The sequence below is a fragment of the Belonocnema kinseyi genome, chromosome 4, assembly GCF_010883055.1.
Source record: "Belonocnema kinseyi isolate 2016_QV_RU_SX_M_011 chromosome 4, B_treatae_v1, whole genome shotgun sequence".
NCBI classification, from domain to species: Eukaryota; Metazoa; Arthropoda; class Insecta; order Hymenoptera; family Cynipidae; genus Belonocnema; species Belonocnema kinseyi.
Genome location: NC_046660.1, coordinates 116,405,700 through 116,432,229, shown reverse-complemented (window position 1 = coordinate 116,432,229; position 26,530 = coordinate 116,405,700). Strand labels below are relative to the sequence as shown.

Genomic DNA, 26,530 nt, shown 5'->3' with positions numbered 1-26,530 from the left:
TTTAATTGTTTTTTTTTGCAGCGCCCCTGTGGCTTTATTTCAAAGCATAGAGATGATATTTTTATAGTGTCGATAGAGCAGGAATTTCCAGATCACTATTCATTCATATCCAGGGTTGTGCACGTAATATACCTTAGGTAAATTACATGAGGTTTTTTTACGTGATTTACGTACGTATATTACGTCCTTAGTTTTCTACAAAACGTAATATACGTTTTCAAGATGGTGTGGACATTATCACATTTCCTTCCTTAAAAAAAAAAAATGGTAAAAATGTTGCGTTTTGTCAGGGATGCAACCTCGTATTATCGAATACGGCTGAAGAAAGGTTAAGAAACCATATGTAAATTTTAAAACCATCCGCATTGCAAATATCTTAAAATAAACAAACAAATCATTCAAGGATTTTCGCTGATTTTAAAACTTTTTTTCAGAAAAAAGTGCGTTATAATTATGAGCGCATTAGAAGAAAACCTGATGCAATTTGATGAAAGTAGTCAAAATAATAATTCCAAAATGAGTGGCGTCAGTTTTGATATTCTTGGTGACATTTTGATGTCAAATGAAGTTCTGATAAACAACAGCAATGTAAGTCGGTACACATAAGCATAATTTAAAAAATCTGCCCGTTTCGCGGGCACCTTCTCATCGCGCACTACGCGCGCGGCTCGCTTCGCTCGCAAGTTTGAGCGCGTCTAGGGCGCACGACAGTTGAATCTCGCGCTTCGCGCTCGGATATTTATTCTTTGCATTTGGAATGCTTGAAAAAAACTCTATCAAAAATATCTCTTTTAGATGGCAGTATTTATATGCGTCTTCATATTCTGAATTGTCTACTTAATTAAGTATAGTCAAAGATTAAGTTTCTCAAAGCTCTGTAGGCTTTGGGGTACACATTCTCATCGTGACACTCGCGCTGCGCGCTCGATTTCCGACAGACATTTGTAAACAGCTTTTGTTGGGTTTTTTTCTCGTAACTTTCGTCGTTTTTCCACACATTTAAAAAAATTTTTTTTTTTCAACGTTATTTTTCACGAATAAAACAAAAATTACGCTTCATATCAAAAAGTGATTCTTAACGAAATTGTAGATCTATTTTGGGATAACCATTTTTGTTAATTCATCTTTTTCGTATCCTATATAGTTTGTCCACAAAATGGAATTTTTTATTTTCCATTATCTTTTGTGCAATCAAAATTTGAACTTTCGATTTTTGAAGAAAATCCAAAAATTTTGAAAACGCTATAACTCTGAGAATGTTCTTTTTATCGAAAAAAGTCATCTAAATAAATTGTTTGTTCTTTTTGATACTATAAATATCCGTACATAGAATTTTCAAATTCAGAAACAAGTTGTCCCAAAAATTTTCAAAATGCGCTCACTTTTTGAATTTTTATTAAAAATAGCTGGTTCGCGAACTCGTCCTTTCTATTAGGACCTAAGAAAAGTGTGCCAAAGATGAATTTGATTCGTTTATTTTTTCGAGAGTTGTCCTGTTTACGGACAGACGGCCGGGCGGACAGATAGACAGACGCTATCGTGAAAACCTGATTTTCGCAATCAGGGGATCTCGAAACGCGGAGATCCGTTGAAAAAGTGTGATGTCAAATTTCCGACAATTCTAATACTTTCTCAAACATAAATGATGAGAATGTAAAAAGTGAGTTTATATTATGCTCTATCCTAAGGCTCTATAGAGGAGAGTACTATAGTCCACCATGTTTATTCCATCAGCTGGGCAAATAAGTAAACGTCTCATAGGGCAAAACAACAATTCGATGTTGAATTTTATTACGTAATCTTATTAATGTACGATTTTTTATATTTGGAAGAAAGTAGTGCATAAGTATTTGACAGTTTCGAGTGCACTTAAAGCAACAACGAAAAGGTAATTACTATAGGGTGGTTCTTATTTATACTTGGTGGATTTTTTTCGAATTTCTCTGTTTTCATCTCCCATTTTTGTTCAAATGCCCAACAAAAATTTCAGATTTGAGCAAAATCAGTTAATATTTAGGGGTGGCGCAAAACCCATCAAGTTTTCCATTGATTTAACACGTTCCAATTTATTTAACACGTTCCCATTGATTTAACACGTTCCCATTATTTTAACACAAATGTTAATATTTTTAATTACTAATTCGTTTATTATGAAAACATCTAAATGTTTCAACGAATTTCATTTCTTTAAACCATTTTTTGTCTATATTATTTAATTTTTTCTATTATTCGAAAGATAGGAATATTTTCATGTTCTAATTAGGTTTTTAAGAATATTCTTAAATTTGTAAATAAACTAAAATTGTTAACAAAAGATTCTTCACTGATTCAATGTATTTTTTATTAGTAGAGAAGACAAAAAACTTTATTACCTTATTATAACTTCTTTCTTTTGAAGAAAATTTGACAAGAAATAAAAATTAATTGTTCTTTAGAAGATCTACATACATGTACTACCTACCTACATACATGGCAAAGATTAAACGCCATAGAGTAGTAGCTAAAACGTGTACACTATGTCGCGAAATTTTTTTCCTTCGACGATGCAGTTGCATCATACGTGTGGTGCAAAGCTTGTATTTTCTCGCAGCGGAGCACAATATACATTTCGTAATAACATAAAGGATTATCAAGAATAATCATCAGTATTTACGGTTTTGTTCGGCATTAAGTGTACTCGAGAACCCCTTGGCCACCTGATGGAGTAAACATGGCGGACCATAGTACCTTCCTATTTAGAGCTCTACTCTATCCAATAGTTCTGAAAGGTAAGCCTCGAAAATCTACAGATACTAGATTTTGAAATTTTTTTATTGCACTTTTATTGGAGCATTAATTAATTGTGATTAATAAGAGATATTTTCTTAAATAACTAATAATACTCATTTACATTATTTATTTGCGCGGAAAATTACAATAACTATGAAAAAATTTGTTCGAGAAATGATACTGATAGTATTTTGTGAGATATCGAACACAATGTCAATTACTAAGTTTCATTCGTCATGTGACCGACATAAAACCTATGCTCACTTTCATATTTCCTCTACTTTAAAGTATCACCATGACCTTTTGTTTAAACTAATTTGTAAGCAAATTTACGAGGTCGAGAAAAGAGGCGAAAATATAGGGTTTTTTGTGTCACTCCTTGATTGGTGGAGAACCTAAGTACGAACTCATGGACATAGGAATAAGAGGAGACTAGGCATCTTGTTGCGGGGTTGAGTTGCAGGGGGGAAGGCCGCCATATTTGATTGTAAAAATGGTATATATAGGTACACATATATTGTGAACAGCTGTGATAATTGTTTTCTGTACAAGTTTGCATTTATTTTTTCAAATATTAGAATGTAAACAATTTTTAAATTGTGATAAATCAATACTAGAAAAAATGGTGAAATGTACAGTTCCTATTTGTAAAAATTGCACTGGAAAGAAGAATAAGAAGAAAGGTGTGACGGTTATGTTTCACAAGTAAGTAAAAGAAACATTTTTATTTTTTAATAAATAAACCTAAATATATGTTAAATATGAAAAAACCGGTAACAGCAATTTATAAAAATGGAACTGCACTTAACAAAGCCGTGCGACATAATTTTAAAATGCATTTCATAACACAATTTTGATTTTTGATTTAAAGTAATGTAGTTTCTGACCTGATATAGATATTATACTTTTTTCAATCCAGTAATTCTTATTATTCTATTTCGAATTTTACAACAAAATGTAGAAATTTCTTGAAACTGTAAAAATTCCAGTGATTTTGCTGAAAATTTCGGAACTCAATTTTCTCAAAAAGGCCGGCGTTTATTTGTTTCTTGATTTTGTTGTAGGATGGTACTATTGCCATTATCTGGTTACTCATTACTTAAAAATGATAATTTACATTTTGTCCAGAAACAAGACGAGATGCTTCAATACTTCCTTATTAAAATGATTATATTCCCACAAGAAAAAAGGTGTTTTTTCTTACACAATTCGATATTATGTATTACTTACTATGTTTTCCAATTTATTTTGTATTTTTATTAACTTTTTGTATTATTTCTTTATATTGAATATTCAATTTTATATTTCATACATTAACTTGTATATTTATTCATAATTTTCTAATTTTTCATTTGCTACTTAATCTATATCATCCATGATTAAAATTGTTTTTATCGCTTACGAACATTTCTTGTGCGTATTGTTCAAATTTCCTGCGCAGAATTCGCAATTCAAGATGGCCGATCTCCCTGTAACTTCTGATCCATCCCCGCGCCTTAGATAGGGAACTTGTGGTTAGTCCCCTCTTAATCCTATGTCCATGTACGAACTCGATGTGTCAAATTAATTCATCAGTTTATTCAAATTCGACCTCCGCGAAAAGATACTCTTATAGATAAAAATATGACATGACATAAGACTTTCGCATTTGAAATAAAACGCACACATGTAATACTTTAATATATTTATTATTAATAACAACTACTCCGAAAGTAAAATGGCTTAATGGTGTATATATAACAACTAATCACTTACAAAATCCATCGAGAGTCAAATTTTCGCACACAAAAATGACGGCTTAATGGCTGAAGGAAGTCAAATCTCATGGGACTGTGACGCTTAAGTTCCGTTCCAACCATCGACATATAGTCAGGGATGGGTAAGTAACATACCCTAGGTAATTTACGTAGCTTTTAACGATAAATTCCTGGGTATTTTAGATGCTTCTTTTCTTACACGATGTAATTTACGCGCAAATGGGACTTTGCACTCTGCGATTCCCGTTTTCCTCCACAAATACAACCTCTAAAACTTGTTGTCCATTGCAAACACTCCTTGAAATAAATTATCAGAATCACATAGGTACATAAGTGTATTATAATAAAGTTGTTTTGACAGTGTGTATTTAATAAGGTACAATTTTTTCCCAAAATTAAATATAAAAACATATGACCAGCTTTTCAGCTAATAAATATTAAATTGATCAATATTTCATAATAATAATACCAAAAAAACAGATATGAATATGAAAAATAATGACAAATTACAAATGCTTTTTAGGTTAGAATAATTCACTGGTATTCCTAAGAAATATATTAAAACATATATCAATTACAAATATTTAAATGAACAAATGTAACAATATTCCAAAATTATTTACATAACTCTGTCCCAGAAGGCGCTTACAAGCAACATTCTTTAATACTATGTTGAAAAAATAAAACATTGCGCTCCATTGGGATGATTTTGATTATTTTTATTTACTTGCATACGCTTAAAATTAATCTCATCCCATGGAATTTATGGAAGCCCGAAGTGTTTTTGTGTTTGCTCTATTTCAGTTGAGTTGGCATTATTATTTTGTGATTAAGAATATTCGCATTAGAAAAAAAAATCCTACGAATGCCCGTGCGAGAAATTTCAAAAAGTGAGGTTATTCACAGTTCTACAGCTTCGCCACCTTGGCTTGTAATTTCTTAGGTATTTTACCTGTTTTCTACGTAAAATACTTGACTTAGGTAATTTACGTAAAAATCTCCAGTTACGCGAAATTGTACATCCCTGCATACAGTACTGGACCGCAGTCTACGGCTGTCGGTTGTAGACCAGGGAATAGAAAGAGAGAACAAATTCCCCTGCCCACTTCTGTCAACCGTAGTCAGCGGTCCAGTACTATATGTCGATGGCCTAGATGCGTCACCTCACTAGCGAGCGTATAATAAGTTTCAAGAACTAAAAAAGTACAATGGGTTAAAACGAGATAGTGAAGTCACTATCTCTTTTTAACTAATGGGATTTTTTTAGTTCTTGAAACTTATTATAGGTTCGTTAGTGAGGTTCCGCATCTAGGCTTAAGCTATCTTTGCATGCGCGAACTATAATGAATGCATGCACGCCTGCGTGGAATTTCTTGGCGGATGCTCAGAAGATACAAAACGCCTAAATTATTGTTAAATTTTGTATTTGCTATTGGGAACGAATTAGAAAAAAATACACAATAAAGGATAAATACACAATACGGGATAAATATGATTAGAATTGAAGGTAAATGACTCGCACAGTTTAATGGTTAGTAATGCCGGGTTTAGAAGAAAGAGAACAAAGTCTTTGGCTTGACACAAGTGCAAGGGACTACGGCCTAATGTCCGATGGTGTCGCCTCTGAGCTGGTGAAAAAGTTTTTTTTCACGTCCCGCAAATCAGGAAAGGACAGTGAAGACGACGAATACGACGAAAAATTGGAAGTTTATATTCCTGAGGTAAAGAAAATCGCTTGTTTCTTCTATACTTGTTTAAAAATATACTAATGAAAAATCTTGTTTTGTAAAGCTACCAGTATTACGCATTTTTAGGTTAGATTTACCAATTATTTTTGGAAAGTCATTAAGGTCATTTACAGCTTCTGGGTGCATATTTTAAATTTACTTTTAATATAAGTGAACTTTGCCCAAAATACTATGACACGTAAAAAATAAATCGTGCATATTAGGCCTACCTTTCAAATGATTTTACCATACTGTATATTGTGAAGGTCCCACACGCTAAAGCATATTATGCTTATTTTCCTGTTTAAATCAAACTTCATCAAGTTTTAATAATGACATAATTCTACCCTCGTTTATTATATTTGTCTGCTGTTAAACAAAGAATCTTAACTTTGACTTGCTAGTTTGTATCTCATGATATTAATATGATATTAATTTCTAGAAAAATAAAGTACTTTTGAAGTAGATTATTATTTTAAACTATGATTAAGACATTTCGAATACATGTTTTTCTAAGAGTAATTTGATATTAAAAATTGGTAGTGTAACGGGATGTATAATATATTGCGCACATTGGAATATCAGAAAAAGCATAATATTTAACAAATTCACCTTGTGTAACAAAGCTGTACAGAAAACCTTAAAACCAGAAAAGTATGTTTTCAAACAGTTTGATCGGCTCATTAGATACAATTATATAACCAAGGAAAAAGATAATCAACTTTTCGCTCTTTCTTATTCACTTCTCGTTCGCTCCTCAGGGTAATTTTTATAGGAAGCTACGGGTAAATATTGTTTTCTTCAATTTTATAATAAATTGAAACTTAGATATGAAATTGAATTTAATTCTCAAGATTCTATTAATACCGTGCATGGCGTGAAGTTGACAACTAGCCTGCTGGCTGATCACAAATACAGTTAAAAGACTCATACAGGGCATGTCAATTTTGTCTGTATTTTTCTCCATTTTCCAATGTATTTAGCAAAATTTAGGGTCACCAGCATCAAGACGTGGCCCTTTGAAAACCTGGTAAATCTCGAGAATTTTTCTATTATGTCAGAATTGTGAGTAAAAAAAATAATAAATTTTCAAACGATTCTAACCATTCAAATGTTGTTGTCTGCTACCCGCTGATTTCTATCTTTTGCAAAATGCATATTTGCTGTGAAAATAATCATTTCCTCTACAAATTTTTTGATTTTTGAACATTTTATTGATCCGAGGATCTCACAAAACCCAGGATATTCGACAAGTTTTCTTTCCTTCGTTTGCAAATCCTTCGGAAAAAATATATATTGAGTTAAATAAAGTCAAATAATAAATGAGCCTTTTATGCGAAGAGTATTTAATTAAAAATTTGTGGGCGGTTGATTTGCCCCAGACGTTTTATCATATGCGATTTTGTATAAAAAAAGGTGGAAAACCTGTGCAAACCGCATGTCAGGTTATGTGCTTCTTTGAGTAATTTATTATCGTGATATGTTACCTATAAACTGATTGGAATTGGAATAACTTATTTCAAGTGAGTTATGCAATTGAAATTTAATGACAAGTGGTGTTTAAAGTCATATTATTATTTATTAATTAAAAAAATTTTTCCCTTTATCATTAAACCTAATTCTCCTGTTTGTCCATTCTGTGCTACAAATCCTTAAAAAATATTAAAAAAACTAAAAATTACATTAGGGGTCATTCACAAAATACGTGATACGTTTAGAGGGGGGGTCTGCTGAAGTATCATTCTCTATCATTCTCCATGTTAAGACCAGTAGAAAAAGTATCACGCAGTGATGGGGGGGGGGAGCAGAAGTCCCTGAAAAATGTATTACGTGTCTTGTGAATGGTCCCTTAATGGTTAGATTAAAATAATTACTTTTTTAACTGGCAGTAACGAAATGTTTTATAAAAGATAATTTGTGTGGGGGAGGAGAAGGTTGAACTGTTAAAAAAAAGTATAACCATCTGAAAATAATTTGTGAGCCTTCCAATTTCACGAAGAATGCCTAAAGTTGATATAATGTTTTTAATGTAAACGTAGATTATCCTCTTCTCACTATTTTTTTATTTTTTACAGCTTCTTCAAGCCAGTTATAACTTCTACACTTGGCCCTCTGCGCCTGTCTTAGCTTGGTTCCTTTGGGAAAATCGAAAGGATCTTGCAGGCAAAAGAGTTTTAGAACTTGGCTCTGGCACGGCATTACCTGGTATTGTAGCCAGTAAATGTGGGGCATCAGTGACGCTCAGTGATGCTGCAAATCTTCCGAAGGGTTTACAACACATCCGCAGAAGCTGCGAACTGAACGGTGTTTTGTCTCAAGTGAAGGTCGTTGGAATCACCTGGGGTCTTTTCCTCTCCAGCCTTTTCTCCGTCGGACCCTTGGACATCATTTTAGGCTCAGATTGTTTCTATGAACCCTCTGTTTTTGAAGATATCGTCGTGACTGTTGCATTCTTACTGGAAAGAAATCCATCTGCAAAATTCCTGTGCACATATCAAGAACGGAGTGCAGATTGGTCTATTGAGCACCTTTTAAGCAAGTGGGGCCTGACTTGTTCTCAGATTTCTTTGGCCGGGCTAGCTGCTGATGCAGACATAAATATTCAAGAATTAATGCAAGATCACACTATTCAGTTGCTGGATATTCGAAAAGTACCTTGAAAGTTTCAGAATGGCCACATTGGTTCTCAAGAATATCAACTGGACGCTGACTGCCTCAGATTTAGTGAAATATTTTTCAAAGTATGGAAAAGTCGTTGAAATGGTGAGATTCTATGATGCCACAACTGGTTTGCCCAAAGGCTTTGGATTCTTAACCTTCCAGGACCAACCTAGCGCGGAACAAGCTTTATGCTCAAAACATAGATTCTTCAACAGAGAATTGATTTTACACAGGCAATCTAAAAAAGATAAATTTTAGTTTTTGTGTAGTACATCTTTATTATCATAGATCATAATGGCCGAAGGCGACTCGTTTAAATCAACGGATCTCGAGGAGACCTTTGACAGGGCAGCGCGTCACTTGCAAACTCTTGTACCCGATTTAGACTCTGGTCAGCTTCTTGGATTCTATGGTCTCTACAAACAGGCTACTTGCGGGTCATGTGATGTACCAAGACCCAATTGGTATCAGATGCAAGCGAAACATAAATGGGAATCCTGGAAGTCTCTGGGTGAAATGAGTCGAGAAGTAGCGATGGCAAGCTATATTCGTGCCGTTGGAAAACTCGATCCTACATGGGAGGAAGACACAAAGGGCGACTCCCAAGCTTGGGTGGCTGTAAGCAGACTACCTAATACTGATACTGAACTTCGTGATATTGACAAAACCTTTTTAGATTGGGTGAAGGATGGAAGCGAGGAAAAGGTTCTGGATTTCCTGACCCAGGATTCGACGATCCTTTCGCAGGCGGATGACTGTGGAATGTTGCCTTTACACTGGGCAGCAGATAGAGGACATGTACCTACTATAAAATGTCTGGTTGAAGCAGGTGCGGATATAAATGCAAAGGACGGAGAGGGACAAACACCTTTGCACTACGTGTCATCTTGTGGTCACGCGGAAGCACTCAAGTATTTGTTATCTAAAGGAGCAGAGAGTTTAGAAGACAACGACGGCATGACGCCAAAGGACGTCGCGGATGAACACCTTTTGCCTATGTTTTGATGTACAATTCACTTAAGGCGCGCAATACATACATCTGCGTTTCAATAGTTTAATAAAACTACCATTTTAACACGCATATTGCTATTTTTTAATTGTTATAGAGTTAATCTACAACTTTGGAAAATTTTAGAAAATTCATTATAGGTATGATTTCACCGAGTTACAAGAAATTTTCTTACAATCTCTCGAACCTTATTTAATTTTTCATAGTCACTGATTCGAACCCTAAATTTATGAGCAAGATCTATTAATCGTTAATAATTTAGCAGCAAGTACGAAACAAATATTAGAAAGCTGGGTTGTCACTGTACCAAGAAATGACACCGAATTTACTTTTCCATTAGGAATCTTTCATTTGTATGCCAGTAATTGGTAAACAAAAACGTTACTTGAATTAACGTTAAATTATGCAAATGTGTATGAGTCAATATTTCGAATATTATTACAATTGCCAGGATTCTAATTTAAAAATTTGTAGTTTTAAGTATTTTCAAGTTATAAAGTTATTCCTTCTGAACAATTTCAAAATGCTGAATTTCGATGGATTAAAATTATGTAATTTTTTGAAAACCTTCAGGAGATTCTATTTTAAAATCGGAGGAGACGCCCCGAAGAGTTCCCCTGGCGCTCAAGATAAAAAGTCTATTGTGTCACTACAGGAGATTCTAGTTCTTAGCTAAAAACGATATCAGTTTATAATATCAAAAACAAGATCCATTTTCACCTGTTGCTTACGGTTTACGATATTGATTGTTAAAAATAATAAAGGTAAGTTCCGAACTTGGCTTGTTGAGACTGTTGGCGAACTACATTCTTGAAGGGAGCGAAGAACAGAAATTCTGTTCGTCCTTCCTAACATACGATAAAGTTTACTTAACAATTTTTTTTTTTAAATGTAGCCCTTGATCGATTAGTCTCATTTATTTTTTGAGACTTTAGTATAACCTTATTTATTGTTTTTTGACATTTGACTTCTGAAAAAATTTGACTGCAAAGTTTCCAATGACATACTTTCGTATTTTGTTTTTCTCTACGACATTAATCTGATGTTTTTGACTCATTTAAACTTCGATAACTCAGGTTAAAACCTTTTAAAAAAGGTACGCGTTGTACCGAAACGTTAAGGATTGAGAGAGGAGTTATTTAATTAAATAAATTTTGAGTTCGAAAAAATGGGTTTTTGATCAATTTACATTGAAATATTAAAATTGAGGTTCAGGCCATAACGAGGGGACCACAGAATAAAAAAAATCTTTCGATTTTATGTTTCTGATATCCAGGCGCGCCAGAATCACCTGCGTCAGCAGTTTAAAAAAAAATGTATCGATGTAAAAGCACCTTTATAAAAAAATATTTTTCAATGGTAAACAGTTGTTTTTTTCTAAATTCCTAGGTCATACTTTTCGAGGGAAAAAGTTAGATAAAAAAATTGGTTAAAAATGTGCTTATTTTTATGCGTTTACAAAAGAATACCCCTTAAATAACAAAAGCGGATCATTTATTTATGATGAATCCATTGCAAAAAATTAATTAGTTTGCCTAGTTTCAGTTTTTTTTTTAATGAATCGGGGTAATACACCCACCTTTGTGACTTCTGCGCGTCACGAGCTAATTGATTTGACTTTATGCTCGTTAAGCATTAGCGACATCCGCTAATCCACATTTAGTTCGTCTGCTTTATCGATCGATATTAGATCTGACCATGGATCTGACAAATTTTTTTTTTAACTAAGTACTTAAAATTATAAACTATTAGTCATATACGGCTTGAATTAAGAAACTCGAATCAAAGAAAGATACAAATCTCAACGTTTCTGTATCATTGTCGTAAAACATTTTATTTATGTACAAATATATGTTCTAATACTCCAATGTACTCACAGCCTAAGCTTTCCTTAGGTAAATGCGTGCTTTTTAGCGTCAAATCATTATCGGATATCGACGCTACATATATTGCAGTCGGTCAACCTTAATTTTAAATATAAAAAACAAGGTAAAAACACCGCTCGCGTCACGTCTTTTATAATAAATTCTCAATATCGTCAGTTGTGCACAATCCAAATGCTAAACATTTATGTCACACGTCCACATTTTATCGAGAAATATCGGAAAATTTCTATCGCAGAAATATTGGCAGTACCATTGTTTACTCTTTTGGATACTGGCAGATTTTGAATCACATGAAAATTTATTTGTGCCAACTTTCTTTTTTAATTTATATATTGGAATGATTTTTTAATTTGAAGGAAAGGCGTCAAAAAGATTTAAGAGAAATTAAAAGGTCGTTTTTTTAACTTGTATAGTACCGTTTATGACTATGAAACCATCTGTTTTTCTGTGATTTTAAGTTTTGATGGAACATTTGTGCTTCTATATGGGTCAAAAGTTATCAAAACTTTGCAAAATGAGTCTAGGTTTATTAATTTTTAAGGAAGATATCGAGAAAATAATGCAAATTTCAACGCTTCCTTAAATTATATGTTACTATTTTTATTACACTATTATCTTATTTTTTCTTAAATATTTCAGTTGGTGCGACTTTCTAGAAATTTATCTTTAAACCGAACCCAAGTACATTGATAGGGGACGTTTATTATTTGAGAGGCTAATTTAAAATGTAAGAAAACATTGAAATTTGAACCGTTTTGAAATATTTTCTGAAAAAATTGTCGAAATGCCTCCAACCTAGGCTCATTTCATAGAGAATTTTGACATTTCATCCTGTTTGACAGACAAAGTTTAATCTTCCTCATAGTTAACATTAAGAAACCTAAGAAATCATAGAAGAACAGGAAAATCGCTCACTAATAGTAGTCTATTTCAGAAGTATTCTCTGATTGTCTCATCAGGGTTTTCAAAGATTAAAACTTGAAACGATTATTCTCTATAAAGGCAATGTCATGGCAAAAAATTTGTATATATTAAACACGACGTCCACTTGGTCATGTTTTTGAATGCAGCCTTTTTTTAGACAGTATATCCCTATATTAAATGCTTTATAGAAACTTATGTAAATGGACAAAAGGATATACATAACCATATAGAAAAGTATAAAATTTATAAAGTTTCTATATGGTTCTATATATCCTTTTGTCCATTTCTATAGGTTTCTATAAGACATTTAATGGAAGGATTACTCTTTCCCGCATGTAGTATTAAAAAATGGTGGCAAGGCTAAAGGAATTTACAAAAATTTATTATGGACGAATTATTAGAATCTGGAAGAGTGTTAGTAAAAAATAATTTTTCTACAAGTGCTTATCCTGAGAATTAAAATCACGACAGTAGATATTTAAAATTTTAATTTTCAACCATTTTTGTTTAACGGTTTTATTGCTGCACTTCGTTTTGATATTTTCTAGCCTTTTAACTTAATTATTTTTCTTTTTTTGCATATTTACTAATCTGAATACTACATTACATTCTGAACAAGGAAGAGATTACTTGAAGCTTGCAATAAATGATGTTCAATTGTAACAACAGTTTTCAACTTCATAAAAGTATCAGCTACCTCATAATATGCATGTATATCAAATAATCTATAAAGTAACAAAATTTTCTCCGATGAAACATAAAAAAAAAGCTTTCGTATTCACAGTTTCGGAAACGTAACAAAATTTAACAATGCCTCTTTATGAAAGAATGCTAGACTTTTACTGAAAATAAAAGGTGCCCTTCACAAGTGACACTGATTTACGACTAATCTTTCACGGGTTCTATTTCAAAATATGTCCCTTGGGATACAAATACTGATACAAATTAGCGTTTGTTCACAGCTGTGAGTGATAGCCCCCCCCCCCCCCCACACACACACACAACCTACAAACTTAAGATAATCATTCGAAATATTTAAAAACTACACTTCGCATAGGAGTATGACAATTGTTCGTATAATCGCAGTATAAGTTTATAATGATTGAAAATCTAAATATTTACACTCGACTTCGCAGAAATCGAATTGACTCGCATTTTATCATGTAAAATTAAAATCTTAGAGGAGACTCTGGCCGCTATTGATTCGCCTGTCTAACAATTGGTTATGTTTTGCAACTTATTTTCTAATTGTAGCAGATGACAGGTTTCACAAAATTTGTATTCTACTCGTCTCTATATACGCGTTTCGATGAAATTCTATACTTTATAAGCACATGTAATTTTGTGCGTTTATAGACATATTCAAAATACAAGTAAGAGATGAAAATATCCTTCATCTGTATATTCGCTTACTTATAATGGATATACAAAAATTTCTATGCTACAAAAATACTTGGCGTCGAAAATTTGTTCTAGATTAAAACTGTGACTTATGATTTTTATTTTTCCTTAGAAGACTGTAGGCTCGAGCAGAAAAATAGAAATCAAAGAATGAAAATGAACGACCTAACACTGAGTCTTCACAAAAATATTTTTGGTAGTTACAATGAATTTTTTTATCTTTGGCTTTTAAAACGTTTAATCGAAGGTAAATTAGACCTAGATGCAGCAATTCGATCGAGCCATCTCTAAGAATGTGCATTGCTACTAAAAATCCCATTGGAAGAAAAAGGATGGAAATTCGCTGTTCTCTTTCTTCCAATGGTACCTTTAGTAACACAATACGATTCTATGAGCGCGTCGATCGAGCCACCGCATCTATGTGTAAGATTTTTAATTTAATGTTTCTCTAATGTATTTCAGATAGAAAAATATTTAATATTTTTAGCTTCTAATTAGCGCGTCCTTTAATGTTTTTTGAATTTAAGTAAATGATGAAATGCTTTAAGAACATTTTTGGGAATATTATTGTATAATAACTAGGTTTTCTGAAATGAAAAACCATGATAAATTATATAAAATACTTTCACGGCGATTAATTTTAAAATAAGGATAAAAAATACTATAAAATTTTTTTTTTTTAATTTTAACAACAATGGTAAAAACAGAAAAAAAAAACAAGATTATCTTTTCCTTCAATTTCTATTGCATTCCATTCACTGTTTTCAGTATTTTTTCTGCCATTGTGACATCACAGTCAAAATCGGTTGAAGCGACGAGATAATTATAAGTATGAAAGTAAATCGCATCTGCTTTTTGTAACTAGGGATGGGCAATTTCAATTCGTTTTCATTGTATCCATTACTGTCATCGATGTTGGTATTTTAAAATATTTGTCATAAAAAAGATTTTTACTGAGAAAGAAAAAGTTATATACTCGATTTTCTATACCATTGTGAGTTTGAAGAACCGGTAGGGCACTATCATAGATTGTTGCCTATGGCGTCTTGCGATTCAAATACATTTTATAATCGATAATAATACATATGTTAGACACTATTATTATCATTATTATACCATTAGACCAAATCCCTTTTGGGGTAAGCGTGACTTACTCGGTTCTAGCCTCGTTATTCTGCCGGAGATCAAGGAATTCAGTGTGCGACGCGGAATGAGGGGACCGGGGGTAGATTTTTAGATTAATCTAGAATGCACGTGTTTCAACAACACGTTCTTCTCACAACACAGCTCCGACCTCGTTCGTTAATTGCATATATCATACAAATATAAAGTTATAATTCGGATTTAATAAACTCTACTTGAATCGCAAAACGTGTGTACTATCAAACGTAATTTCTCTAACTGTATACGATACTTCTATACGGTATTGAAAAAAAAGAAATCTCAGTTTAAAAAAATGATAACTTATCCTGAAATATCGATCTTTTTTTAAGAGATCAATTTTTCAGCCTGATTAATCGGAACAATCGAGCCTTACATTTCTTTAAATCGATTGATTTTTTTCGACAACTGACCATCCCTAATTTCAACATAGCTCCCAAGTCGGATGAATGCCACTATTTTGAAACTATTGGGTAGCAACTTGGGATAGCAGTTTAATAGCGAAACAATATTGATAGAAAAAATGTAATATTCACTGCTTTTGTTTATTAAGAATGTCTTAATTACGTCCAGCTTCCCAATTGGGAATTGCAGAACGGCGAGACGTCATCTATTGCTTTAAAACTATTAAAACTGCCTTTTTCTACAAAGAAAAGACAATTATTTTACTATATCATGTAAGATTCTACACATTATACATCTGTATAAACTTAATTTTATACAAATATAGACTTAAGGTAAATTGGTATTAATTTCTGCATGAAACATTTATTGTCTGAAGAAGTGTTACTTAAAGTTAGGTTCGAATTAGCATTTCAGTTCTGATTGTCTATTATTAATGTTGTTTGCATATACTGGATCAAATTTTGTACATTAATAAAAGTTTATTCGACTTATAATGTGGTGAAATCATTACATGTAATAGTTGAAAAAAACTATTTTAACAGGAAAATTATTGTTTCAAACTCGACAAAACAATCGAAAAATGACTTATGTATAAATTGAAGTGCATCTTCAAATCGTATGCGCTATAATTCGTAACACTAGCGCACCCAAGACTTCAGATCCCAATAGATCGCTTGTCATATGACGCTATTATCAAGCTCAAGCATGTTACCCGTCAGGCATATTTAAAGGTTAGAATTGCAGACTACGATCTTTTAGCTTTGCTTATTTGAAGTTCAGTTCTCAACTCCAAATGTCAAGATCTGAATGGGAAACTGTAACAAAGTTCGCTGAATAGTCTCTCATGTTTTCATAAGACTTGCTTAATAGAGAAGACGATGGAATATTGAAGAAATCTAATCGCTATGAGTGTATGAATTCTATAGGTTGGTACTTTCCTGCTCTGACTTGGTTCGTGCAGTCGGGGGCGGAGGAGGTGGAGGTTGAGGTCTTGGCGGTCGTTGTAGAAACCTAGGCGAGACTGGCGAGGGTCGCTGCGTCGACTTGGAGACAATAATAGTGTCAGTCTGGGTTTGAACGTCGATTATGTTGCCCTCGGACCTTGTTCTGGTGTGGGCCTTAGTTTCAGGAGCATCGGGTCGGGGTGGCTTCTCGGGTCGATCGCCTGACAGAGACATGGACGACGGTCGGCTACCGACGCTAGGACTTCTCTGCAAGTTGGAACCCGTATTTCCATTGGTCTCGCCTACGTGGTATGTACTGTTGTTTCCACGCACTTGTATTATACTGACCTGTTGCTTATCCACCGAATACATGTGTGCTCGCTCCAGAGTTAGCAGCTGCAGAATAAATTTCTCATTAGTTATATAATGGACACTGTTTCCCACTTTCGAGTTGAGAAAATGGCTGATAAAAAAATATGTTTGCAGTACTGTGATATAGTTTCATTGCGAATTTTGGACTTTGATACGTTTTGAATTTTGGATGACAGTGAAAACATGCTGTAATCGAGATGTTCGAAGCGCTGATGCGGAAAATGATGGTTTACCTTTTTTCGTATTCACCATTGGATTGTTCTCAAGATTAGAAAGATCATAAAGCCAGTGCATTGATCGCTGCAGAAGCAAATACCATCGTTCCTCCGCGTGCTAAGTTTCAAATCGAAAAATGCTCCAAGAACGAACTATCAAGATTACTGCTGCTTCGTGTCTTATAGTTTAGATTAAGGAAATGGGAGTATTTACTATTTAAAGAAGTTTAAAGAACTCCTTTTGTGTTCAAATTAGTAAAATAACTGCACTCAAGCAAAACTAAAAGGCATACAGTCGAAACTCGTTTATTGCAACTCCTTCGAAACGTAAACAGCTCATCTTTTGCAAGTCAAGAGGAGACTCACCACTCCACGTACTCCGTAAGGTGTCTCGCAATACATTCCCACCTACACGGTGTCATTGGCTATACGGAACATGTGACTATAATGGTGGGAGCTAGGGAAGTTGCGATAGATGAGGATCTTGGATTGCAATAAACGAGGGTTGAAATAAACGAGATTTGACTGTATAATGTTTAGTTTTCAAAAGATGATTTTCTTATGAAGAAGGTTAATAGTTTAAGAGTATTGAAATAACAAATATTTTCTCTATCCTCATTCGAAAATTTTTATTTTGGTAAGATTAAAAAAGAAAATGGAAGACAAATTGTCTACCAAGAATAAAAAGGATAATATTTACATTATTTACGAAACAATATTATACTTATATTCTTAAAACTAGTTAGTAAATAAGAGTAAATTTTGACACTAGGAAATTATAAATTATAATTCAATTTAATATGATTATCCTAGGATAAATCAACGCAATTTCATATTATTTAAAATCATTTGCTTTTTTTTTATTTCAAACAAAATTTAAAGAATTTGGTGATCTTCCTCATACACTTTGATACATCTCGCAAGCGAAAGCATGTTAGATTTCTTATACGTCTTAACATCGTTGTTGCCAAGGGCATAATAAAATTACGAAGAAACAATTGTTGCCAAGGGCATAACAAAATTACGAAGAAACAATTGTTACCAAAAAGATATGTTAATTAGTAACTGGAATGTACAATTGTGTAATTATAAAACTGTCAAGATTAGTCAAGGAGTTGTACACTCACCCCTGATTCGTTATCCAAATTTTCATTACTATGGCGTGGTTGTGGTCTCACAAGACTCGATGGCCGTGCTAGACCAGCTGGCCTTTCCGGAATTGCAGGTTTACTGTTTTTTTCTGATGCACTTGGACTGTCCGACTTTTTTCTTAGTTCCACGCCGTCATCTAGTTTAGAAATATATAATATTATTGAATTTCAAACTTTTCGACAGTCCATAATTTCAGTTTTAAAGTTTGAAATGTTTGAAATGTAACAATTTTAAATTTATAACATTAAAAATGGGATAATTAGGATTATGTGCTTTAGATGAAAAAGTGCTTAATTTTGAAGCGTCAAAAAATAAACACTTTATCTGGATATTTGAAATGATCAAGGAAGAGCAAAAATGTTCAATTGCAAGATTTTTTGAGTACATATCTGTTTTAACCCTCATCACTTACACGGGATCAGAATGAACCCAACATGAACTCCAGACTAAAATTTGAATAGGATTTTCAGCATTTTTTTATACACCTCAAAATTATTTGTATTTTAAAAAACAATCAGAATGTAATTTCCATACATTAAATAGCGTCTGTGAGTTTTTTCATGTTGAAAACATGCATAAAATCAGTATATGACAACGTTTCAAAGTCAGCTAGAAGTCAATTGGACCCATGTAAGTAATATGCCATTTTTCAAAGATATAAGTGATGAGGGTTAAACAGAATCTCCTCAAATTTGGAAATTTTTGTAGTCAAGTATTTCAAAATATTTAGGAATTTAAAATTGAAGCGGGTAATACTAAATTGTGCTAAGTTTAATTAAGCTAATTTTACAGGAAGGCAAACAACCTTTCAAGATGAACAGTTTATGATTTATGATTTCGGAAGCAAACTCAATTTCGTAACAATTTAACGTAGAAAATTATTTAAATTGCTCTGATTTCATTGAAAATTTTTAAAATAAAACAGAAAAATGTTTAAATTAAGAGTATGATAATAAAATTTTTTTAAATATGCCTGCTGCGCGCGCGGCGAATGGCGGCAAGTTTGAGCGCGCCTACGACGCGCGGGTACGCTCTCGCGCTCGATTTCGTACGTTTAATGCGTACATGTTAGCTACATTTATTCAAATTTATCAGAAACTTTGATAAAAATTCCTGAAATTAAAAAAAAAATCAAATTTTGAAAATGCTCTAAATTTTTTTTTTGTTGGCAATATCTGCTTATCGAACTTAGCAGGCATTTTGGGAATCTTAAGAAGTGTATCAAAAGCTGACTCAATCGGAAAAATTATATAAAAGTTAGCGTGGCATACAGGCATAGAGGCAGACAGGCAGACATACAGACGGACAGTCACCGAGAAAATTTTATGATCTTCGGACTCTGTGAGTGCCGAAACGTAAAGATCCGTTAAAAAGCAGAGATCGAAAATTTGGACGGTTACATTACATTCTCATAAATGGGATCTGTGCAAAAAATAATTTGTTCTATTTTATTAGAAATTTTTCAAATTTTTGAAAAGTATATTACTTTTCTAATTTTCATTGAAATTGAAATTTTTATTTGAGTTATTTGCAACAACACATCAACACATCTATAAGAAATTTTGACAAAAATTTCTAAAATTTGAAAAAAATTCAAATGTTGAAAATGCTCTAAATTTTTTAATTTTTGTTAGAAGCGTCTGCTTAACGAACTTAACCTTCATGTTGAGAACCTTCAGAAATGTATCAAAGGCTGACTCGATTGGACAAATCCTTGAAAAGTTAGCGTGGCTACAACGTTCAGCTAAACATACATACAGACAGATTGACAGACAGACATACAAACAGACAGACACCGATAAAATGGTATGATTTTCGAATTCTGTGCGTGCCAAAACGTAAAGATCCGTTAAAAACCAGAGATCGAAAATTTGGACGATTAAATTACACTCTCATGAATGAGAATGTAAAAATCGTTTTCAACTAAGCTGACGAATGTTTAACTAAACTATGAATTTTCAACTTTAATAGTTTAAATTTGAACCCAAAAGATGAAGTTTCAACTTAAGTGGTGAATATTTGAATGAAATAGTTGAATTTTGAAACCAAAGATGAATTTTAAAAATCATTAAATCATTATAAAATCATTAAAAACTGTCATAAAAAATCCTCAACGTTTCGACCAACACTGCGGGTCTTTATTAAGAGTCGATATACAAATGTTGTTCTTTTAAAATGACGAGTCGACGTTGAAATTTAATCCATTTGTCCATGTCACTTCTCACGTTTTCACCATAACTTGTCGAAATATAAGAAAGGTATCCCATTATTAACAGTACGTTAGTGACCTTGTAATTAACAAATATACAAAACAATTGTAGATACAGTAGATCCAAAACCCGCAGTGTTGGTCGAAACGTTGAGGATTTTTTTAAAAGAAATAAATATGTTCTTCACATGTTATTTCGGATGCTCTTATTTTGACTTTATCATTGACCGCAAGACCGAATATATTGCTGAATTTAGCTGAAATATTGATTGAAAATTAAAACGGTCGAAGAAAGGAAAAACAGTTTTGGATCTGCTGTATCTACAATTGTTTTGTATATTTGTTAGTTACATTTTTAGTTGAAAAAAAACATCACTTGCGTCCTAAATTACGAGCCAATAGCTTTAAAATATCAAAATCGGATGTCCCTTTAAATGATTAAAAAAATTAAAAGCAATTGCAATTAATAACTTACAATTTAAAACTTGTGTAATTATTGCATGATAGTATTTTAAATTGAAGCAAGCGGAATTGAGTGGATTTAAAATACTCAGATAATGTTGAAAAAAGTGTTATTTCCAGAAAGATGATCGCGATTTTCTTAATTTTCAATTTTTTGAGGATTTCGAAACAACAAGACTCAACAAGAGAAAGTCGCTCATCTCAATTGTTTTGAAAAATAAAAAAGTCTGCTTATTAAAGCAGAAAACTAGAAAAATTGTGGGGCAAACTTAGGCTGCCACTAACTGAGAAAGACACTGCAACTTTGTTTAAAATAAGTAATACGTTCGAGCGCATTACTAAATATTAGTTTACTCGACAACCTTAACCTAAAGAGGTTGAATATTTTGTTAAATTAGGGGAATTTTTCTGAGTAGATCTTCCTAAAGTGTTCGCCCATACGAAAAAGGGCTATTTCACGGCCGCACACGAATAAATGCATTCTTACGGTAAATAATTAAAAAACTCTAACCTGTATTTTGAAGCGCTATATTCGTTATACTTCTCGGTGCTGCTACAGGTATCGGCCGCCGCTCTTGCGTTATTGGACAAGTCTTTTCAGTGGGGACGGATTTCGATTTCGGTACGCAACCTTCTAATTGCTCAGAATCTAAACTTGGTTTATTGCAAATATCGGATTCCGTCTTCGCATTCAGGGCTTCAAACCCTATACTATCTATAGGCTTTACTTCCTCCACACTTTTCTCAGTATGGTAATTCGTTTTCGGAAGGTTTTCTAATAGCTCTTTTCGAGATTCAAGCTGACACTCGACAGGTTCTACCTGATTATCTGCTTTCATCGAAACTTCACATCCTGAAGGCTTCACATCACGTTCTATGTTTTTCTCCACCTTTTCCGCCGGCTTCTCGGGCTTATTATAGTGCAGATTTATCAATTCCGAATTCACCTCATGTTTTTGTGCCTTGTAAGTCGCTCTATTTAAAGTCGCCGTTGCCAGCGGTCTCGGAGGTTTATCTGGTGCGGGAGGAGGCTTATCATCTACTTTTCTCTCGTGTTTGTCTGGAGTGCCACTCGGTGGAGTTGGCGCCGGTTTGTTTTTCCTGCGAGTCGCTGGTTTCGGACTCCCCTGAGGTGGACTTTCTCCCAAGTCACTAAGGCTGCTATTTGACACACAGCGCCGCATTCCGACCACGTGGTTTTCTGAACCGTTTATAATTCCTACGTCTAAGTCGCGGTCGAAATCTATCTCTCCAGGAAAAAACCAATCGGCATAAGTCACCAGCTGGTCTACTATAAGACTAGAATTATTTGCTGTACTCATCTCCATTCTGAAAAAAAGATCACTGTTAATTGCAGAATATGTTCTAGTATATTGGGGCCGTTCATAAACCTCATGACGTGAGGGGGGCGGGGGTCCGGCTACGACACGATTTGTCAGAGGAGGGGGGTTTTGTTCAAAAGTCACGTGAAATACATAATTTTGTTCGTATTTAACATTATACAAAATGTTTATTTCAAGGCAGAACCCCGACTTTAATATTGCTAATAATTTTGAAAAGTTTCACTTACGCCATGGGATTCGAATCCTCTGGAGGACTCCAAATTAAATTTGGAGCTATCACAATGGCAACGTTGTGTGGAGTCATTTTATTAACATCCTGATTTTTGGTTAGCACTGCTAGAAATTTTATCAGGAACCTTAAATTTTCTAAGTTTGGTGGCGGTAACTTGTGTAACACCTCCCAGAGAGCTCTTAGCCTGGCTTCGCTTTGAACTATTTTCGCAGCTGCCATCCATTCGGGATACAACCTGGAAAAAAACATGTAAATACAATCAAACTTTCAAAATGCTTAACAACAACTTCATACTGTAGCGCCTTTCTCCCCCCCCCCCTCTCTCTAACCAACACAAGCGAAGTTGGTTAGAGGGAGAGCGATGGTACAATTTGAATTTTTTAGAAGAAAAGAATCATTTTATTGCTACTGGAGTACAATAGGTTTCTGTCTTCGCAACGTAAATATAGGCAAAAAGCACTAAAAGCGACACACAAATTCTTATTTAAAGGCTAGAATATTCTATGAGATTTAAGTTATCAGAGATAATAGTTTGCACCCAATGAATCTATACCTATGTAGAGTGATAGTGCCATTCAAATATTGTTTACTCTGCCAAAACAGCCTCGGAATACAAGAAAATCGTCTTTTTCACAGAATTCTTACAGTTACATCAATTTCCTACATAATTTGGCCACGCAATGTATGATATATGATATCGAAAATGTATCATAATTTTAATTAAAAGTAAATATCTGAAAGTGACATGCTTTTTTTTATTTACCCTACCGAAAAAAATCTCTGAGTTTTCTTTAGCGAAATAGTTTGGCCCATTTGAGTCTATAAACAAAGTCGATTTGAAACAAGATAGTCTCCGAGATAGTTTAAGAGATTTGGGTCCTTTTCAAGATCCTTTTAGTGGTCCTTTTAAGAGCGGTGCGACGGTAATATAATATTCCTTTTGTATTCGTCACGTACCGGGCGGGCAGAGTTATTTACAGTAGTTGATCGTGGCTAATCCGCTCTTCCTTTTTAAATTTCTCTTCAAATTATTAACACTTTTTTTTAATTGATGAATTTTCTCATTATACTTATTTATAATTGTAACTTATATACTGATATACAATTTTCTAGCTGAATTCAAAAATATTGTCTTTTTTGGCGTATCTCATTCCATTTACGAGAAACGTTCTATTAATTCCAATTTCAAGCAAAAAAAAAAAGTTAGATATCTGAAGTCATCGAAACCCGTAGATTCCGAATTATTATGTTTTAGGCTGTTAACTATGAAATTAAAAAAATCTACTTCTAAATTTTAATCCGAAAGCTTAACAAAGGACCCTTGACTGTCGGCCACTCTATTGAGATAGCCTCTCTGCTTATTATTTATGATCGTATTTTTATTTCAATTTCGGAAAGGATATTTTAAAGCCTTCAGACCATTTAAACGAGCTTCCTGAACCTTTAAAAATATCTACCTGAGTGCCTGCGGAGAATTTGTCTGAGATTCTTTGACCTAAAGAATTTTTAGTATATACTCAAAGATGCCTCAATTTCTTTTGAAAGAAATCTGTACAAGTTTACATGAGCTTTCAAAGCTGACTTTCCATGCAGCTTTCTTTGTAGAGTCATGTATGGTTTCCTTCGCCCAATGCCTGCGCAGGAAACGTACAGATTTCTAATATGGTTCCGTGTGTGTGAACCTGTACAGGATCCTGCGAGGTTCTTTTACATGAATTTTAAGCTGGGAAGTGTAAAGAGGAGATAAGAGGATTAGCAGAAACTCGAATGATGTGGAATGGCACAAAGAACGGAAGGAATTAATAGGATGGAATTTATTAAACGGTAATACAGAGGGGCATGGAATGGGAGAATATACGATTGTTAGAGGGAAAGCGATTTCGGTAATAGATTACATAATTATAAATAACGATGTGTAGTCCAAAATAATGAAGATGGTAATGGGAGCACGGGTGAGACAGCCTTAGTAGAAGCATGGAAATAACTCTGCAAGAATGTGAAGGAACATATGTCGGTGAAGAAGATAACAGATTAAATAGGGATCGGGAGGTAGCATCATAGTGGGATGGAGAATGCAAACCAGGGATGAGGGAGCCTAAAAGAAAGTACTGGAAGTGTAAACTAGGGGAAATAGATATGGAAAGATACGTGCAGAGTAAAATAATTTTCAAAGGGAAGGAAGAAGAAAAGTAAAGAGTGATTGACAACCAAATAAAGGACATTAAATCGAAGGGAGATGTATGGAAGTTTATAAATCAATTCAGGCGATACAATAGGAGAACAATTTTGGAAACATTATTTTAAAGAGGTATGAAACTGGTCAACCACCCCCTCCGAAACTAAGTTTTTTCATTGATCAATTCCCTTTCCTCCCTATATTTGCCTATAAATAAAGCCAAAGCCCCCATCCGGAAAAAATCGAAGCTCCCCCCTCTTCTCGTTGATTCATGAATAGAGATTCAAAATTTAAATTTTAAGGAACGGAAAGCGGCAGGGATTGATGGAATAGGAAACAAAGCTCGTATATTTTGAGGAAATCCGGTAAAGGGAAGGTTTAGAGGAATTATAAAAAAATGTTTAAAAATGGAAAGGTTTCCCGGAAGAGTGGAAGGAACGCTTGAGAGCATCACTGCGTGAGAAAGGAGGCAAGGATAATATAGACCAAATACAAGAGGATCACCCTCCTCAATATTGCATAAAAGGCGTAAGCGATGGTGTTGATCGAAAAGTTGAAAGAAAAGTTATAAGTTTTTTTGTGTATAGTCCCTAACGAAAGAAATCTCTGAGATTATTCTAAAGGATAGAGGTAGAAGATATATTCAAAGGTCCAGATAGTTCTTTTAAATGTTTTAAAGGCTTTAAAATGTCCTTTCCGAAATTGAAATAGAAATACAAATACGATCATAAATAAAAACAGAGAGGCTGAAATTGAAATAAGAATTCGATCATGAATAACAAGCAGAGGGACTATATCAATAACGTAGCCGACACTCAAGGGCCCTTTGTTAAGCTTTCGGATTAAAAGATAGAAGTAGATTTTTTAAACTTCATAGTTAACAGCCTAAAACATAATAATTCAGAATCTACGGGTTTCGTTGATTTCAGATATCTAACTTTCTTTAAAAATGCTTAAAATTGGAATTAATATGACGTTTCTCGTAAATGGAATGAGATACGCCAAAAAAGAAAACATTTTTTAATTCAACTAGAAAATGGTATATTAGCATATAAGTTATAATTATAAATAAGTATGAGAAAATTCATTACATTTAAAAAGGGAAAGTCGGATTAGCGACGGCCAACTACTGTAAATAACTCTGCCCGCCCGGTACGTGACGAATACAAAAGGAACATTATATTGCCGTCGCACCACTCTTAAAAGCGTTGCACACGAATTCCGCTCACGGTTCGGATTTTACCTGCAAGCTTTCGGGTCCTCGCTATTTTCTTCCTGAATTCCGCTCGCGTTACCACTTAGGTGGGCACACAAGAACTCCTCATATTTAGATTTGTGTGATCTTCTTCTTCTACCTTGCTATACTGACCTACTGACTATATATGAATTTTCCTAGATTCAGCTTTGCACATCTACTTTTATGCAGAGAATTTTTTTTTCAATTTTCAATTCATTTTGACTAATCAACAATTTTTTATATATCAACAAAGAAAACTTTTTATAAGTAATTACACATCTTCACCATTTTTCCAAGCACAGACTCTATTTTCTTAGCAAAATCAACTAAAACTACATTTTAAATTACTCTTTGTAATGATACTTTATTAATAGATAAGACTATAGTTAATTACACAGGCCGACAAAATTTGACAAAGTTCCGGAACCAGAGACCAGACCTAGTATACCCGAAGGTTTTTGCTGCGCTGAATCCGAATCCGACCTCAG

General features: G+C 33.6%; 3 protein-coding genes across 4 annotated transcripts in view; 2 read left to right on the top strand and 1 right to left on the bottom strand.

Annotated features, from left to right (window-relative positions):
• The first annotated feature begins 5,898 nt into the window (after window positions 1–5,898).
• Window positions 5,899–8,937, top strand: LOC117171228 (methyltransferase-like protein 23). The gene is made up of 2 exons (XM_033358331.1): window positions 5,899–6,247; window positions 8,329–8,937. Exons 1-2 carry the CDS (start codon window positions 6,065–6,067, stop codon window positions 8,911–8,913), a joined length of 768 nt encoding a protein of 255 aa, XP_033214222.1. The 5' UTR covers window positions 5,899–6,064; the 3' UTR covers window positions 8,914–8,937.
• A 238-nt stretch (window positions 8,938–9,175) lies between these two features.
• Window positions 9,176–9,995, top strand: LOC117171229 (acyl-CoA-binding domain-containing protein 6-like). The gene has a single exon (XM_033358332.1). It carries the CDS (start codon window positions 9,209–9,211, stop codon window positions 9,917–9,919), a length of 711 nt encoding a protein of 236 aa, XP_033214223.1. The 5' UTR covers window positions 9,176–9,208; the 3' UTR covers window positions 9,920–9,995.
• A 4,632-nt stretch (window positions 9,996–14,627) lies between these two features.
• Window positions 14,628–26,530, bottom strand: part of LOC117170682 (rho GTPase-activating protein 44-like) — a 24,793-nt gene continuing 12,890 nt past the window's right edge. For both annotated transcript variants that reach the window (XM_033357636.1, XM_033357635.1), the window contains exons 7-10: window positions 22,625–22,864; window positions 21,566–22,383; window positions 18,359–18,519; window positions 14,628–17,040 (exon numbers count right to left, since the gene is read on the bottom strand). In XM_033357636.1, coding sequence (XP_033213527.1) covers window positions 16,621–17,040; window positions 18,359–18,519; window positions 21,566–22,383; window positions 22,625–22,864 — 1,639 coding nt within the window. In that variant the 3' untranslated portion in view covers window positions 14,628–16,620. The remainder of the gene's footprint in view (window positions 17,041–18,358; window positions 18,520–21,565; window positions 22,384–22,624; window positions 22,865–26,530) is intronic.

What these genes read in the sequence shown, in the direction of transcription:
- LOC117171228 (XM_033358331.1), top strand. Translation starts at nt 6,065, where the DNA reads ATGCCGGGTTTAGAAGAAAGAGAACAAAGTCTTTGGCTTGACACAAGT. An exon ending in TGGAAGTTTATATTCCTGAG is followed by an intron (nt 6,248 to 8,328) that starts GTAAAGAAAATC and finishes TATTTTTTACAG; the next exon opens with CTTCTTCAAGCCAGTTATAA.
- LOC117171229 (XM_033358332.1), top strand. Translation starts at nt 9,209, where the DNA reads ATGGCCGAAGGCGACTCGTTTAAATCAACGGATCTCGAGGAGACCTTT.